At 42.6% G+C, this 15,518-nt stretch overlaps 5 protein-coding genes across 5 annotated transcripts in view; 4 read left to right on the top strand and 1 right to left on the bottom strand.

Moving 5' to 3' along the window:
• Positions 1 to 15,361, top strand: part of LOC117793548 (programmed cell death protein 4) — a 30,351-nt gene extending 14,990 nt beyond the window's left edge. The window contains exon 5 of the mRNA XM_034633893.1: positions 15,097 to 15,361. The gene's annotated coding sequence lies outside the window, so the exon portion shown is untranslated. The remainder of the gene's footprint in view (positions 1 to 15,096) is intronic.
• Positions 240 to 1,806, bottom strand: LOC117793549 (serine/threonine-protein kinase pakD). The gene is made up of 2 exons (XM_034633895.1): positions 1,370 to 1,806; positions 240 to 1,018 (listed from the first exon to the last, which is right to left on the bottom strand). Exons 1-2 carry the CDS (start codon positions 1,700 to 1,702, stop codon positions 335 to 337), a joined length of 1,017 nt encoding a protein of 338 aa, XP_034489786.1. The 5' UTR covers positions 1,703 to 1,806; the 3' UTR covers positions 240 to 334.
• Positions 2,374 to 10,226, top strand: LOC117793544 (nuclear pore complex protein Nup205). The gene is made up of 11 exons (XM_034633883.1): positions 2,374 to 2,499; positions 2,566 to 2,711; positions 2,805 to 3,230; positions 3,294 to 3,856; positions 3,934 to 4,446; positions 4,525 to 6,037; positions 6,101 to 7,356; positions 7,720 to 8,793; positions 8,856 to 9,013; positions 9,620 to 9,799; positions 9,875 to 10,226. Exons 1-11 carry the CDS (start codon positions 2,493 to 2,495, stop codon positions 10,072 to 10,074), a joined length of 6,036 nt encoding a protein of 2,011 aa, XP_034489774.1. The 5' UTR covers positions 2,374 to 2,492; the 3' UTR covers positions 10,075 to 10,226.
• Positions 10,720 to 12,968, top strand: LOC117793547 (protein regulator of cytokinesis 1-like). Its single transcript, XM_034633890.1, has one exon. It carries the CDS (start codon positions 10,905 to 10,907, stop codon positions 12,876 to 12,878), a length of 1,974 nt encoding a protein of 657 aa, XP_034489781.1. The 5' UTR covers positions 10,720 to 10,904; the 3' UTR covers positions 12,879 to 12,968.
• On the top strand, positions 13,386 to 14,101 carry LOC117793551 (40S ribosomal protein S14a). Its single transcript, XM_034633897.1, has 2 exons — positions 13,386 to 13,643; positions 13,715 to 14,101. The coding sequence occupies exons 1-2, from the start codon at positions 13,407 to 13,409 to the stop codon at positions 13,931 to 13,933; spliced, it is 456 nt and encodes a 151-aa protein (XP_034489788.1). The 5' UTR covers positions 13,386 to 13,406; the 3' UTR covers positions 13,934 to 14,101.
• Positions 15,362 to 15,518: the final 157 nt, after the last annotated feature.

Genomic DNA, 15,518 nt, shown 5'->3' with positions numbered 1-15,518 from the left:
TGACAGTTTAACTAAAATGGTACGCCTTGCCCTATCCGAAAATTTTGCTTGGTGGCAACCTTTTGTCAGAGTGCCAGCTTTTGGGCCGGGTGGCAGCCCTTCGTCTTAAGACGCCGCGCAAAACGATCGTTTAAAATCAAATGGCTGAGAAATTAAACAATTAACAATAACCCCTACATTTTGAAAGGGGACATATTTATTAAATATTAGACATGACATATGAATAACATTTATACAAATTAAGTTAAATCTTAAATATTACCAAATAAATAATTATTTACAAGTAATGTATATACACGTATGACTGTGACCTCTCTTAGGTCCTATTTCTGTGTTAGAAGCTATGCAGATGCGGACTGACTGCTTCGCTATTTTGTCCCGTCTCGGCCTCAAACAGTACCTGCTGAATGCGGAGCTTGGCAAGGGATCGCGAATATGAATCCGGAATGGAGCGCAATTGGGAGGCAATGCTTTGGCCAAATATAATCAAATCATCATCGTTGTTACTGACTGTTGCCCCATTGGGCGTGGTAAAACACAGAGCAGCATTGGAGGATGAGGATAAGTCGAGTTGTTGTGATGGCGATGGCGATGTAAATGGAGTTGATAGACGCTGTTGTTGTTGCTGCTGTTGTTGCGATTGCAACTGATGCATGTACGGCATATATTTTAATTTACGTTGCACCGCCTGTTGTTGTTGCTGTTGCTGCTGCTGTTGTTGTTGCTGCTGTTCCATAATGCATATTGAGGAATCATCAATAATGAGCTCCGGTTTGTTGTTGTTTGTGTTTGTTGCTAGGCTGACTGTGCTGCCATGCAACTTATTTCCATGCTCATCCACATCGTCGTTCAACCGTTCACCAGACTCGGATTCATCGTCCTCCTCCTCCTCCTGCTCCCGATGCTCCTGCAGGGCATCCTCAATCAGTCCAGCTGTTGCAGTCAGCAGTATTTTCTGTGGTGCCTCCTTTTTAATGGTTACACTTGTATTTTCGACATCGCCATTCTTATTCTTGAGCTGTTAAAGAAAGTGCATGTGATTATTATATTCTGTATAATATATGTCATAGAATTATTAACCAAGTTTATACGACAGCTTAAGTTGCTGCAAATGAAAACGGGCTTAAAATTTTTTTAATACAGTTTAAACTACAAAAACTTAATGCTTTGAAATTTATTACAAAATACAAATATAGTTAAGCCCAATTATTATTCTCTTTTTCCTTTTCCTGCTTCTGCCTTATACATAAATTGACACAAACTTATTATACCACCCTCGGCTCAGGGCATACAAAATGTTGAAAGTCAAAAGGGTTCTCATTTAATCACGTTTAGCTGTCGTATAAGCTTGATTAATGATTATGCTTACGCGTTTGCAGTGGGAGAGCGAAACGGAGCGAAGAAATGAATCGGCGCGCTTAAACCAAAACAACTTGGGCTCATAGCATCTGCCCAATTCCTTTTCGCGCATTAGAATGCGCAATTCTTTGGTGTAAACAGTGCGTACACTTTTGATCTTTAACTTGATATCGAGAACAGTTAAATGCGGTATTTTAAGTGACCTTATGATCGCCCCATAAGCCTCCTCGCGCGCCACACGATTTTTGTAGGTGTCCAGCATTGAATTATATAGGCACGGCTGTCGTCTGTATGATTCCAGAAAGTCTGTTATTGGTATTTTCGTGTCGCTTAATTTGGCCATCGTTGCGTTTGTTCTTGTTATGATAACAACAATAACAATAGCAAACAAAAATATATATTTGTTTGTATGTATAATATTTTGTTGTTTACACCATGGTCTTAGAGGTGACACAATCAGCTGTTCTATCAGTGCTGCCAACTCTTCGGGTCATAAAAAAGCTAAACTTGCCTTTGTAAAAAGCTAGAGATGGTTAGAAAATTTTGTTGGTATCTAACAAAAACGCTAGAGTAGTGAAACGATATTTTTATTGATTTATTTTTATTGATCGTAAGTTCGTAAAACATATCGTCTTCTGCAGCTGAAGTATAGTTAAAAACGATTAAAATTAATGTTTATTATTGATTTATAGATGTTTATTTTGCCATTCCAATGGAAAAAATACTACAAAGTATTTCAGTGTGGCATCGTTATGCATAAAAATAGATCAAGTTACATTTTGCTTGTAAAATAGCTATAATTCCCGCTAGCCGCTATTTGAAAATTAATCCCGCAAATGCCAATTGCACTCCGCTAGATCTAGCGGGGAATAAGCTAAATTGGCAACACTGCGTATCAGAGATATAGATATAACCAGCTATTTTTTAAATTTGCAATTTTTATCAGTGATGGACGACAATATCGACAAAATATGACCATCGATAACAACATCATCAAAAATTATCGTTATCGGTATCGGTATTGTAAGTTTTGCAAGCCGGCAAGAGCAGCCAACAACAGGCGGCGTTGACGAACTTTGCCGCGTTTTATATGTCCAAATCGTTTATTGTCGAAATAAATCAAGTGTTACAAAATGGAAGGTACGTAGTGACATTTAATATTTAATGTTATACAATTGAACGTGTACAATTTGCTTAAAATGGCAGGCGTGATCGAGGACATGTGGACGCCGTACAAGCGTTTGTATAATATATTTCAATTGACGATTACAAATTCCAACGATGTCGTTTCCGATTTGGAGCTGTGCCTCAAAAAGTACAAACAGAACTTTACAAATTTTCTGCGCAATCCGGTAAGTAGACAAAAGTGCAAGAAATGAAACAACATCAACATAACCTATACTTCCGCTCTCCTGATTTGCCCCCCCGCCTCACGCCTTGCGCAGCCAAAGAGCGAGAAGAATCGTGCACACCTGCGCAATGCGTTGGTCGAGGGTATTATGCTGGCGGGACAGACACGAAAAGTGGAATTGTCACAGGATCTGATCGATGAGGCCATCATAATATCGGACATGTTTGATCTGGATGAGATATTTGCCTTGGAACTGCTTTGCACGGCACAGCGTCAACAGATTCATCATCCCGGCCTGCCGCGTGGTCTGGTCGCCGTCTTGCTCTACTATGATGGCCGCAAGGCAATTGCATGCACACTGCGCGACATGTTCCAGGCGGTTAGTGGCGTTTCCTGGAGCACTGAATTGCCCAGAGAGATAACGGCGTTGATTAACAACTATTCCCAGAATCTGGTCGACGATTCCAATATACTTGGACGTCTGCTGGAATTAATCGGCGATATGGATATACAAAAGGAGGTAAGTGGATAAATACACTTTCCCCACAGATTTGTCTCTCTAATTTATATTTTCCACTTGCAGATTCAGTTGTTGACAAAGAATCGCGCATTTGGTTCGAAGAAGCATCAGAACCAGGTGCTGGCACTCTATGAGGACACACGCAAGGCATTGGCCATGGCCGTGTTCCATTGGTCCGCCCAGCGTGGCTTGTCCAAGAACATGGCCATACGTTTGCTCCAATATTTGGCCAATGTGAAATCAACCGATGCCAATGGCAGCCTGGATGATGTTACTCTAATTTTGTTAATGGCACTTTTGTATGCGTATGATACATCGGTGCTGCTCATTGCCGATTGCGACAGTCCACACACGGCTCGATTGCCCATCTTAAGTGATCCCGAGTATGCCAAATGCTTCTATGAAGCCATCTATGCACAGAGCGCTTGGCAGACGCCACAATTGGATGCCATTATCAAGTATAGCTTCGGATTGACATTGGCCAGCCTCAGACAGGCTCCAAGTGAGCTGCAAGCGAATGCTGGCGCCATTATCAATCGGGATGAGCAGCTGATTGACGAGGCACTCGCCGCCAATGTCTTTTCATTCTTCTATCGTCAGTTGCTGGAGAAGAATGTGGTCTACAGGTGCGTTTGATTTGATTTGATTTGATATATTCTATTATTTGCGACCTCGGTTTATAACTAATGTTTAACATTTACAGCACCGAGTTCATCTATCGTCGCTTGCATCTGCTCATTACGGACTTCATAGACTTTATGCATGCCAAAGTCTCGGAACTACGTGGACGGGCGGATGAAACAGCGCGCACCGTCATTAGCTTTCAGAATGAAGGTCTGGAACCGCCACCCAATCTGGATGTTAACTTTGAGCTATTAATGCTGTGCGTGGCCAAACTCTATGGCGATAAACGTGCCACCATCACACTGTGCAACGATTATTGGGGTCCCACGGATACCACAGCAATCAATGGAGGATTCACGAATCAAGTACAGAATACTTCGCGCGCCATTTCCCTATTCAAGTTTATACGTCTGGCCAGTGAACTGTTACCACAGACTCTGTTCAAGTCGTATCTTAAAATGATTGCGGGACTAACACGCACCGAGTTTGCGGCACGTTGCGCCTTTAATCTGTTGAAGAATTCGCAGAATTTATCGGCATCTTATGCTGTCAGCTGGGATCATTTCTTCAATGCACTCAACAATTACTTCAAGTGAGTACAGCCGTAATTAAGCTGTTTATTATTATCTAAATACATATTTTTAATAATTCTTGAACCTTTTCTTAATAGCAATATGCGAACGGACTTTGATACGAGCCTTTATAATCCAGGCGATTCGATTTATCGCAGTCGATCGATGCCCAGAAATATGACGCCTAGGGAAACGGAGCATATGGCAGCTGTTATGGGCATAATGCAGGCTGTGGCCGACAATGATGAAATCTCCCGCATTATGATCTGTGAGCAGGCTAATTGGCAGACGCCACAAGTGTTGCTCGGACTTGTCTCGTGCTCGACACCCGTAATGCTCAAGGGAGAGATACTCTTTACATTGGCTGCTCTCAGTAAATCAAAGGAATCGGCACGCACCATTTGGTTTCATTTGGAGGAATCACAGATAATACCCACGATACCGGTAATGGCCAAAGCGTATCCGGAATTTAGTTTGGCGGAGGAAATTGATCAGAACGAGAGTCGACTGGAGACATACAAGTTGAGTCGTGGCATCCTCCAACTTCTATATACGCTGATGACAACACACATGCCACGTAGCCTGGGATCGGGTCCACGCAAACCGGGCTTTGATCCATATTTGAAATTTGTGGTTGATTCCATATTGCTCAAGTTTTATAATAGATCCTACAAGGATCAGGCTGAGAAATGGGAAGTTGGCGCCAAGTGTCTAAAACTATTGTACTACCTGTTGGCCAGCTATCGCCCAAAGGCATCCGACTTTCTGGAGAAGCGCGATGAGAATCCATATCCTGGCTATCACATCATGTTGCAGCTGCAGGTTAAATCGGACATGTTGCGTCTGCTGTTGCGCATTATTGAAGAGGCACGGGAACGTCTCGATGATTATAATCAATTCAATGGCAAGGAATTACTTGAGGAATGCTCTCTCTATGCTCTCCTGCTGCTCGAGGTGGCGCTGGCCAAGCAGAATGCCTTCTTTGAGGCACATGCCACCGCCAATTGTTCGATATTGTTGCCTGGTCTCAATCGCATGCTCCTTGATTTGAATCCCCGTAGTCATTGTCCCGACTATGTCATCAATATCATTAAATTTGTCACCTACAACAGTTGGCTGCCACGTCACACTCTGGCTGCCATCAAGATCTTGAGTGCGGTCACAATGCTACCGGATGTAATCACACAAATCCTAAATATGTACGCTCAGGGCAGCACTGAGAAAATGGAGATACGTCAACGTTTTGTCGAGTGCCTGGAAATGGAAGTGCGTCGTGGTCCACAACAGGATTATGGACTCATTGATCAATTTGCTCATGATCAATATGGTTTTGCCATCGATGCCAATCTGAATATGAATGAGTCGGAAATGCAAGTGGATTTGGATGCACTGGAGCATCGTAAACCGCAGCGCATTGAGCTGCAAATCAAGGAGGCAATTGTTCATCTATTTGAACTGAATCTTAGCCAACAGTTGCCCAATTTCGTTTACTTTCTGTTGGGCATTGATGTCATCCGTGACTTTATGGCCAATGAGAAGCAACAACTGGGCCTGGATGTCAACTGTTCCTGCATGAATTCACTTGTGCTGCTGCTGGAACGTCATCTGGAGGTGAGTATCAATCAACTACAATTACAATCTGATATTTACTAAGTCTTATTTCTCCGTCTTTAGCAACAACGTCACTCGGAGGAATATTGCGAACACACAGCCCATATTGTGGAGCGTATTTATCATCTGTTCCATGGACTCTGCGCCAATCGTCGCACATCGGAGCCAATTTTACGTTACTTCCGTTTGACCTGTAATGATTTTCTGGTGCGTCACTTGAGCGCAATGCCATTCCGTCAACATAATGAGGATCATGTGCTGCATGCCATGAGCCATTTAATGAATTGCGTTTCCATTGAGATCAAGCTGGCGGCCACACATGGACAGACGACACGCTTTCATCTCTTGTGCGACATTTTGTTGGCCGTCAATTCGGAAACGCAACGCAACGGACACTGTATGCCACAGGAAATGGGCAACAATCTGTTGACACCGCCCACAGTCAACTATTTTGGTGTGGATATACTACCCGGACGTATAATGCTGCAAAAGACATCGCTGGGATTGCATGTGAATCGTTTGTTGGATTGCTTGAAGCTGGAGACACAAACATTGACCCAACCACCGTTGGAGTTCTTTGACGAGCCGCTTATAGCCAAATTGTTGGTCGATTGTGAGGCCAAAACGAATGTGGGACGTGCGGGCATGATAAATGTCCATAAGCTCCATGACATCCTCCATGATGAGCTGCGTCATGTGCAGAGCACAATTGCCAGTGGTCAACGCAAGGCGATCATTGATGAGATCACATTATTACTACAGCATGCCATTCAATTGAACTGTGTGCGCATGCAACGCTATGCCACCTATAGTTTCATGACCGCCTGGTGTCGTCTTGTCCAGATACTGTTTAGCATTATGCCGGATGCATTGTTGCCCGTTAGTGTGCGTAAGCAGCATATGATTGATGTCATTGAGAAGATCCTGATGAAGGTGGAGCCAACGCAACCATTGATCAAAATCTCCATACAAGTAACTGAAACGGTTCTCAATCTGTTGGCCAATCTACGTTGCTGCTACTATCAGCTGGAGGATCAACGTTCCCTCGAGGAGCACGGCAGTGTCGTCTGTCTCAGCGATATGCCAAATACCACAGATTCGAGCCAAAAGAATGCCACACAAAAGAGCATTGGCAATATCAACAGCAGCGAATGCAACAGCAGCAATTTGAGATTCATTCTCAAGCGTCTGATCGATTGGATCATGACCAGCGAGGTCAAGTCACAGAAGATGAGCATCAATCTCTATGCGGCCCTCCTCAACTGTCTGCGTATTGTGAAACGTCTGCGCAGCGAGGAGCAAATCGAATACAACGAAACGTGAGTACAAAATTCAAATATCTGAAACGTTTTTATATTCCTAAATATATATACATTATTGATCAGCATCAACAGCCGAGTCGATATAGCAATGTGTGTCTGTCCTTCTGTCTGTCTGTCCGACCGTGTGAGCGGCTCCATCTTAGAGACTATAAGAGATAGAGATACCTAACTTTTAAAATTTCTCATTTGATAATTTCTTATCTATTCTATAAACTTAATTATGAATTTTAAAAATTTCCCATCTCTTTTCACTAAATAACAAAAAAAAAATAACTAGCAGCTAGCAGCTAAATAACTGAAATTAATATTTTTATATGATAATTAGACATTCCTAAAGGACTTATCATTCGATTATTGCAGATTTTTAGCACGCTCGGAGAACTACAAGACTTATGGGAATCTGCAGCCGGCGTTGTCTGAGGAGACGCATCAAAAGGAAATGGCAGCAGAGATAATAAGCGGAATTGGAGAGAAATTGATAGATACGATCTGTCAGGATGCCATCACCGGTCACGATGTGTGCAGCATGCTGGCACTGTGTTGCCTGGACGTTATTTCGGAGATGCGTGCGATAAGCACACTGTGTGATATTGTGACAACGCGTGGATATCTCAATCTGATGCTGGAGAGTCTGGCCAAATTGAATGAGATGCTGCGGGATGTGCTGAAACCGACGCCGAATAGTCTGCGACCGCTTTTCGTTTACGAATCCTACATGGCATTCCTTTGCCAAATGTCACAGACTTATGTGGGCGCCAGTCTGGTGCTCGGCGCCAAGGCATTGGGTGTGCTGTCCAATATGCGGATCTATGATATGCAACCGGATCTGAAGGCTAGTGAGCTGGAGCGTCATGAGCCCGATGATTTTCTGCCCGCCATCGATGCACGTTTCCGTTCCATCTTATTGCCGGCATTGTCACTGTGCAACAGTCTGATTGATACGCTTGGATCACGCAACAATTCGGCATCGTTGCAAGTGCTGAATTTCATGATATCACACATTGATATGATTGAGAGCATATTGCGTGCGGCAACGCCATTTATGAATTTGGGGCATCTGCAACAATTGGCGGCAATAACCAATTTATTTGCCCGCACCACAACGCACGATGTGGTTGAACTGCAGAATGATTTGTTGCAAAACAACGATCTCGATATGAGCAATCGTTTGAGCCGTTTGCAACAACTGATGATTGTGGTCTTTGGACGTTTTACGGTCAACGAGGCAACCATTCGACGCATGCTGCATCAGGAGCGTCCGCATCCCAATCTGCCGGATCTAACCGAGGATGAGAAGAGTCAACATGTTAAATACTTTTTGGATATTGCATCAAATTTATCAATCTATTGCCGCAATGCAGTTACCAGCAGTGTCAAGGACGGCATGAGCTCCAAATATTTGCTCACCACCATGGTGAGCGATGTGAGACCACTGTAAGTATGATCTTAATGCAATCCAAACAATATACTAACCACACAATCACAATCTTTGACAGCTCTGGCAGCACAGATAGCAAGAAACTGACGGTCGTCATGCAGACCATATTGAATCAATTGAAGGGCTCAATTGCTTATTATTTGTCACAGAAATCCATTGCCGACAATCTTGTCCAGCAGCGTGCCTCACTGCCCAATATAACATTTGGACCCAGCGGTACGTATATCAATTTCAATTATAGTTTATACCAAAGAATCAAACCGAAACCAATAAAGGCTACGGTTTCGGTTCCCGTACGCTCCGAAACAACTATTTCGGTAAAATGTTCTTCTTTCGGTTTCGGTTTCAGTACCGATACACCAAATCAATTTTGAAACATTTTAAAATGATAAGGTGTCGTTTTATAATAATTATGACATCGAAGTAAATATCTAGATCTAGATCCAGAGGAACAAAATTTTTTGAACGTATTTAATAAAATGAAAAATAAATTAACGTGGAACCATGGCTATGATGGTCGAATAATAATAAAATTTTCTAAATGCAAAAGTTTAAATACAGTCTGAATTAAGAGACCGAATCATAATCAAAAGTTATTCCGATTGAAAATCGGCTCAGTTTTCTTCAAGTTATGACAGTTGGAAGATTGTCAACTCGTTGACCTAGCAACTTTACCACAAAGAGAATTAATTTCAGTTACGGTTTCAGCTCCGGTACTAAAAATGAAACGGTTATTTTCGGTTAACGGTTACAGTTCCGATACCGGTTACGGTGTTATTCCCTGGCTTATACAATTTTTTAATATTTTTTTCTTCTTTGCAGGCAAACAAAATTATCTGGAATTGAGTCAACGTCACAATGAGAAACGCAGCGAACTTATGCTGTCCGTATTTATAGCTGAACAGAATTTATATTTGCTCTGGATACATTTGGATTTCTATTTTCGTAATGCAGTCATTTATTCCCAGGAAAATCGTAATTCCATTAACGAATCCTCGCTAGGTAAATTATCATTTGTTAATGATATTGTTTGTTTGTATTATAATTCATGATTTTTATATTCTTTTAACTTGTCAGATCCCGAGAATATGTCCGTACTGAACGCCTCACAGGATGAAATAACGCAGCTAAAGCAAATGATCATATCGACATTCAATGAAACATTCTGCACACAATTGATCACTGCCAGTGAAGGATATTCAATAAAGTGCAAAAACTTTAATACATCTTTAATGCGTCGCATTAAAGCTCTTGTACAATTTGCTCCACAATCCTAATGTATTCTGTATGCTTGTTTCAAAGTGATCACAACATAAACATCCTCACTACGCGTCTAATTGTTTTGTCGTGTAATTATAATCATATTATACAAATACTTGTTAAAATTAAATCAAATAAAATCATATAATAAAAGAAAGAAAACAGAAAATATACTTGCCATCTCCCTCTTATCTATGTTATGCATTAAGGAAACGATAGTAAACTTCTTCCCCCAAAGTGTGACGAGCTTCAAACCATCAATAAAATCAACACCTTCATTTTATTTGATATCGAATTTTAAATTTCCTTTAAATATATTTTTTTATTGCTAAATGAAGTTCACATTTGAATTGTGCGCCATTCACAAAGAGACACAGTGTAAATAGCGTGAGCAACGTCCGAGAAAAAACATTCAACGTGGAGTACATGCATATAAAAAATCTTAAAATATTAAATTTTTTCTTTTTCATAAATAAGAGAAAGGCTATATATATATGATATGAAATTGAAATAAAAAAATCTCTTATTTAGTACAAAAACGTAACAAAAAGTGGATCATACAGAGGTTTTCTAGATACATTTTCGGTAGGTTAACATTGCTGGAACACCCCTAATGGTATTTTTATAAAGTGTCAACCGTATGCCCAAACGCTCTGTTAACCGCTGCCATCTTTCACAGTGAATGTAAATGCTCCTCACATAACAGAGCCTGTTTTTTGAAAAAGGTGGCAGCACTAAGATGTGTTTTGAATTTACCGTATGTTCAATTCATGTTGGCGTCATTTTGATTGTGTTTTGAAATAAAAAGAATAAGATTATAAGACCAACATAAAATACAAACGTGACCATGGATTTCATCACAAAGTCAGCAATATTGGCGACGACCAGTGAGCACTTTGATAAGCTGTACATTAAGTGGTCGCATATGTTCGACTCCGAATATTGCGAGGAGTTGATGCACAAGTTGAAGGAGCGCGTGCGCAACTTTTACACAGACTTGTTGACAGAATCGGATATGAAGGAGAGGCTGATTAGGGATGGGATTCGTGCACTGCGAGAGGAGGCCTCAGAGGTGAGACGACTGCTGCACAAGAGTGTGGAGGATATTGGAGAGATGCCAGAGGACATGCCACTGACTGTCTGGCAACAACGACTGGACGACAGTATCGAGCATCTGCGTGAGGAGCTGCGTCAGCGTCGTGCTGAGATCTGTGAGTTGCTGCTGCAGCAGAAGCAGTTGTGTGATGAGCTGGGCGAGTTGCCGCTGCCTCTGTTGGCCGATCCGCTGCCCAAGCCGCAGGAGATGATTGCCTTTTCGGAGCACCTGACGCGTTTGCGGGCAGAGCGGACACGTCGCATGGAGGAGCTGTCCCAGTTGCGCAGTCAGATCAAGCAGGACATGAAGGTGCTGGAGTTGATACCACAGACAGCTGCAGACGAGCAGTTGCTGAGTCCGGCGAATCAGTGTCTGACTCCGGATATCTTTGAGTGTCTGCGTTTCATGCAACAGGAGTTTCGGGCGCAGGTTGTGGAGCTGCATGAACGCATTGATGATATGAGGCAGAAGATTCATGTGCTGTGGGATCGCCTTCAAGAGACGGATGAGTTTGGCATGCGGCGTGTGCGTGAAGCTACGGCGTATACGCAGCGCACTTACGATGTGCTCCATGAGGAGCTGCAGCGCTGTCAGCAGTTGCGTAGCCAGAACCTCAAGACGTTCATTGAGCGGTTGCGGCTGGAGATCAGCAAGTGGTGGGACTTGACACTCAAGTCGGAGCAGGAGCGCAAGCGGTTCTCCAACTATTACAACGATTGCTACAACGAGGATCTGTTGGAGTTGCACGAACTGGAGCTGGATGATCTGAAGATGTACTACAATAACAACAAGGAGATATTCGAGTTGTTCGCCAGTCGGGCTGAGTTCTGGGCACGCATGGAGGCCTTGGAGGCGAAGGCCAACGAACCCAATCGATTCAACAATCGCGGTGGTCAGCTACTGAAGGAGGAACGCGAACGGAAGGCGATCGGCAGCAAGCTGCCAAAAATTGAGCAACAGATCACGGAGCTGGTGCAAGCGTATGTGTTGCGCACTCGTTCGCCATTTCTGGTACATGGCGAGAACATCTTGGAGCACATGGCCAGCGACTGGGTGCGTCTGCGTCAGGCCAAGGAGCAGCAGAGCTCTGCCCGCAAGCATGCTCCATCCGGCAACGGCAAGATGTTGCCACCTGGTGCTGGTGCAACTGCTCCCCGTACGCCTTTGTCGCTAAGAAACGCATCCGCAATGTCGGCTTCAACGATGTCGTTGCGGAGAACTCCGTCCAATTGGCAGCTGGCTGCCATGACAAGTTCAACGGCCAAGAGCACAGGAAATCTGCACAAGAGGAAGCTACAAAATGGTGACAGTCACAAACCAGAGACTCCGCATGCTAAGCGAAATCTAATGAAGACGCTGTCGGCATTGAAAGCATCTCCGACCGTACGAAAGCCAAGTCACCGCCTGCAGCCCGTCCAGCCCAAGGCAGCGGGCAAGTCTCCGATGAAGAAGGTGCGCGTACTGGCGGACACAATGCGTCGCAGTTCAGGTGTGGGAAGACGCAGCATGGGTCTCCACTCGGCCAAGAAGGCGCGCAGCAAGGCTCCGGTACCAGAGATTCGCATTAGAGGACCATCGGACGAGGACGAGGAGAATGATGGCTTCGAAACCGATGACACATACGATTCATTCGAGAATCGAATCCAATCTGCTGCGCGCTCTTCCATTTTACCACCGCAAATAGGTTCGTCCATCCGTCCATTAAAACTAAGAAAGCGCTTATAGATTATTGGATAATCATTTTACTGAAAGTACTTATTTTTCTGTTTAATTGTAATATTAATTATAAATAACTATTTGAAATAAAAATCTACATTTAAAAATACAATAGTTTAAATACGATATTTCATCGATATGTGTATCGCATGGGAAGTATCGATAGCAGTTACGCGTATCGATGGCTTGTTGCATCCCTATCAGTGTTGCTTTCTTTTTTGATATCCGGTTCACACAATTGGTTCGTTTCGCGATTTTCTCTTGCAATTTTTTCGTAAAAATATGACTATTTTAAGAAATTTTGTAGTAAACGCAAACATAAAACAAGTGCTGCATATAATTGACAATCAACAGAATGAATCGAATATTGAAGATGTGCAAAAATGGCGCAGATGTTGATGAATTATTTTTTTGTTATTTTTTTGTTGTTGTTTTTGTTTGTGCGCGGAAATGTTTTGTCTTCGACATGAATGAAACGAAACTAAACGATAGTTTAATTCTTGACTTTTCCAACAGTTGAAGAACAGCTGAAGCAAAATGGCCCCCAGAAAGGCTAAAGTGCAAAAGGAGGAAGTGCAGGTCCAGTTGGGTCCTCAGGTGCGCGATGGCGAGAACGTTTTTGGCGTTGCCCACATCTATGCCAGCTTCAACGACACGTTCGTGCATGTCACCGACTTGTCTGGACGCGAGACCATCGCTCGCGTCACCGGCGGCATGAAGGTGAAGGCCGATCGTGATGAGGCTTCCCCCTACGCCGCTATGTTGGCTGCCCAGGTATGTATAAGAAGAGTGCATTATAATTCGAATGATTGATGCAGTTAATCTAAATTCAATTTTGCTTTTAGGATGTCGCTGAGAGGTGCAAGACCCTTGGCATCACTGCGCTCCATATTAAATTGCGTGCAACTGGTGGCAACAAGACTAAGACACCCGGACCCGGCGCCCAATCGGCGCTGCGTGCTTTGGCTCGTTCATCAATGAAGATTGGTCGCATTGAGGATGTTACTCCTATCCCATCCGACTCTACCCGCAGGAAGGGCGGTCGTCGTGGTCGCCGTCTATAAGGCGCCAAATTTGTACGGCTGGATTTCTATGCTGCGTTATTTTATTTTGTTATGCATGCAGTTATATCTGTAATATCTGCTGATGTATGAACGACAAATGATAATGCGCTAATTATTAAATATATATAATACATCTGATAATGTAGTAATAAATGATTTAAAAATGAATGCGAATCTAAGTTGCTTGTCAAGACGGTTGTAAGTTGGGTATTTTGTTTTGTTTTTTTTTCTTTCTATTATATGTGGGTGCAAATTCCGATAGGCGCGTTCGATACATTTATTATCGATGCTGCAGGTACTTGTATTTATCAATGACATCTGGCCAGTGTGCAATGCAAAGGCAATTTACGTCAATTCATAAATTAACAGTCATGACTTGCAGCAAAGTTACTAAAAATTGTGATATTAAGACATTGAAAATTAAACAGCTGTTCGATATAGAAATGCCACACTGTTTATCGATTGGTCAATGCTTTTAGCTCTTCTTCTTGTGCGTGCCATCGCCAACGCATCGGTGTGACTGGCAGTTTAACAAGAACCACAGCATTGCAGAGATAAAATTCACATATACAGAGACTGTAATTTCCACACACAAGTGCGAGCGAAATCGTTGAAATTAAAGATATTTTGTGGATAGAAAATCAAACTATCAATATTAATACGAATGAAATTGAAAGTACATGAAGAGCTAACGCAACTGATATTGTAATTGGGCAAGTTCATTGCACGAATAATATATTTGGTTATATATTTGTGTGTGTGTGTGCGTGCCAGCCTGCCTGCCTGCGTGCGTGTGTGTGTTTAGTAAGCATGAGTGTGAATAAGAAATTTGCAAACTCGATAAAACATCGTGCAATTTGTTAAGTGACTGTCCGAGATTCACTCAATATATGTACATATATGTATACAATGTATTCGGATTCCTCCTGCTTGGCAGCGCAAATGCTCTCATAGGATGTTCATAGATAATAGATAATAGTAGGTCGGGCAAGCAACGTCAAGAATCGAACCGAACCGAACCGGAGCGAGATGTGTGAGAAGCGGCTAAAAACCTGAGCAATAGTGAGTCAAGTGTTTTGGTGTTGTTAAATTTTCCGTGTGTTTGTTTGTATTTTCCTATCGGTGTGTGCACCTGTGCACAACAAATTTTAAAATTTTATATAAACAACAAAATCAAGCAAAAAAAAACAAAAACAAAAAAAAAGAGTTGTTAGAAGCAATAGGTTCTAACATATTTGGCGAAATTCAAGCCAAACAAAAATCCCGCAGTATAAAACTAAAACGAGGCAGCAACAACAACAGCGCAGCAGCATAAGAAGAAGAACCAAAAAAGAAAACTTGTTTGAAACAAGCAACGCAAGACGAGACGACGACGAACAAGACGCTAAAAGGCAATCTCAAGTCAGGCTGAGACGTGCAAAGCAAAGCGAAGCAAAGAAGCAGAAACCAAAACCGAAACAGAAGCAGAAGCAACAAACGGCATTTGCAGTTGTCTCCTCCTAGCCCAAAAGAAGAATATCACACGGCATAGATAGCGATAGCGATAGGCGAGACGAGTCGAGTCGATAGCTCAACACGGTGGGCA

The sequence above is a fragment of the Drosophila innubila genome, chromosome X (assembly GCF_004354385.1).
Source record: "Drosophila innubila isolate TH190305 chromosome X, UK_Dinn_1.0, whole genome shotgun sequence".
NCBI lineage: Eukaryota > Metazoa > Arthropoda > Insecta > Diptera > Drosophilidae > Drosophila > Drosophila innubila.
This window is presented reverse-complemented; position numbering and strand designations above follow the sequence as displayed.

Bases quoted from the DNA above. Each gene is read 5' to 3' on its own strand.
- LOC117793549 (XM_034633895.1), bottom strand. From the start codon at position 1,702: ATGGCCAAATTAAGCGACACGAAAATACCAATAACAGACTTTCTGGAA. The intron at 1,019-1,369 runs GTAAGCATAATC...TTTCTTTAACAG, and splicing joins CGCTCTCCCACTGCAAACGC to CTCAAGAATAAGAATGGCGA.
- LOC117793551 (XM_034633897.1), top strand. From the start codon at position 13,407: ATGGCCCCCAGAAAGGCTAAAGTGCAAAAGGAGGAAGTGCAGGTCCAG. The intron at 13,644-13,714 runs GTATGTATAAGA...TTTTGCTTTTAG, and splicing joins CCGCTATGTTGGCTGCCCAG to GATGTCGCTGAGAGGTGCAA.
- LOC117793547 (XM_034633890.1), top strand. From the start codon at position 10,905: ATGGATTTCATCACAAAGTCAGCAATATTGGCGACGACCAGTGAGCAC.
- LOC117793544 (XM_034633883.1), top strand. The intron at 8,794-8,855 runs GTAAGTATGATC...AATCTTTGACAG, and splicing joins GTGAGCGATGTGAGACCACT to CTCTGGCAGCACAGATAGCA. The intron at 9,800-9,874 runs GTAAATTATCAT...TTAACTTGTCAG, and splicing joins CATTAACGAATCCTCGCTAG to ATCCCGAGAATATGTCCGTA.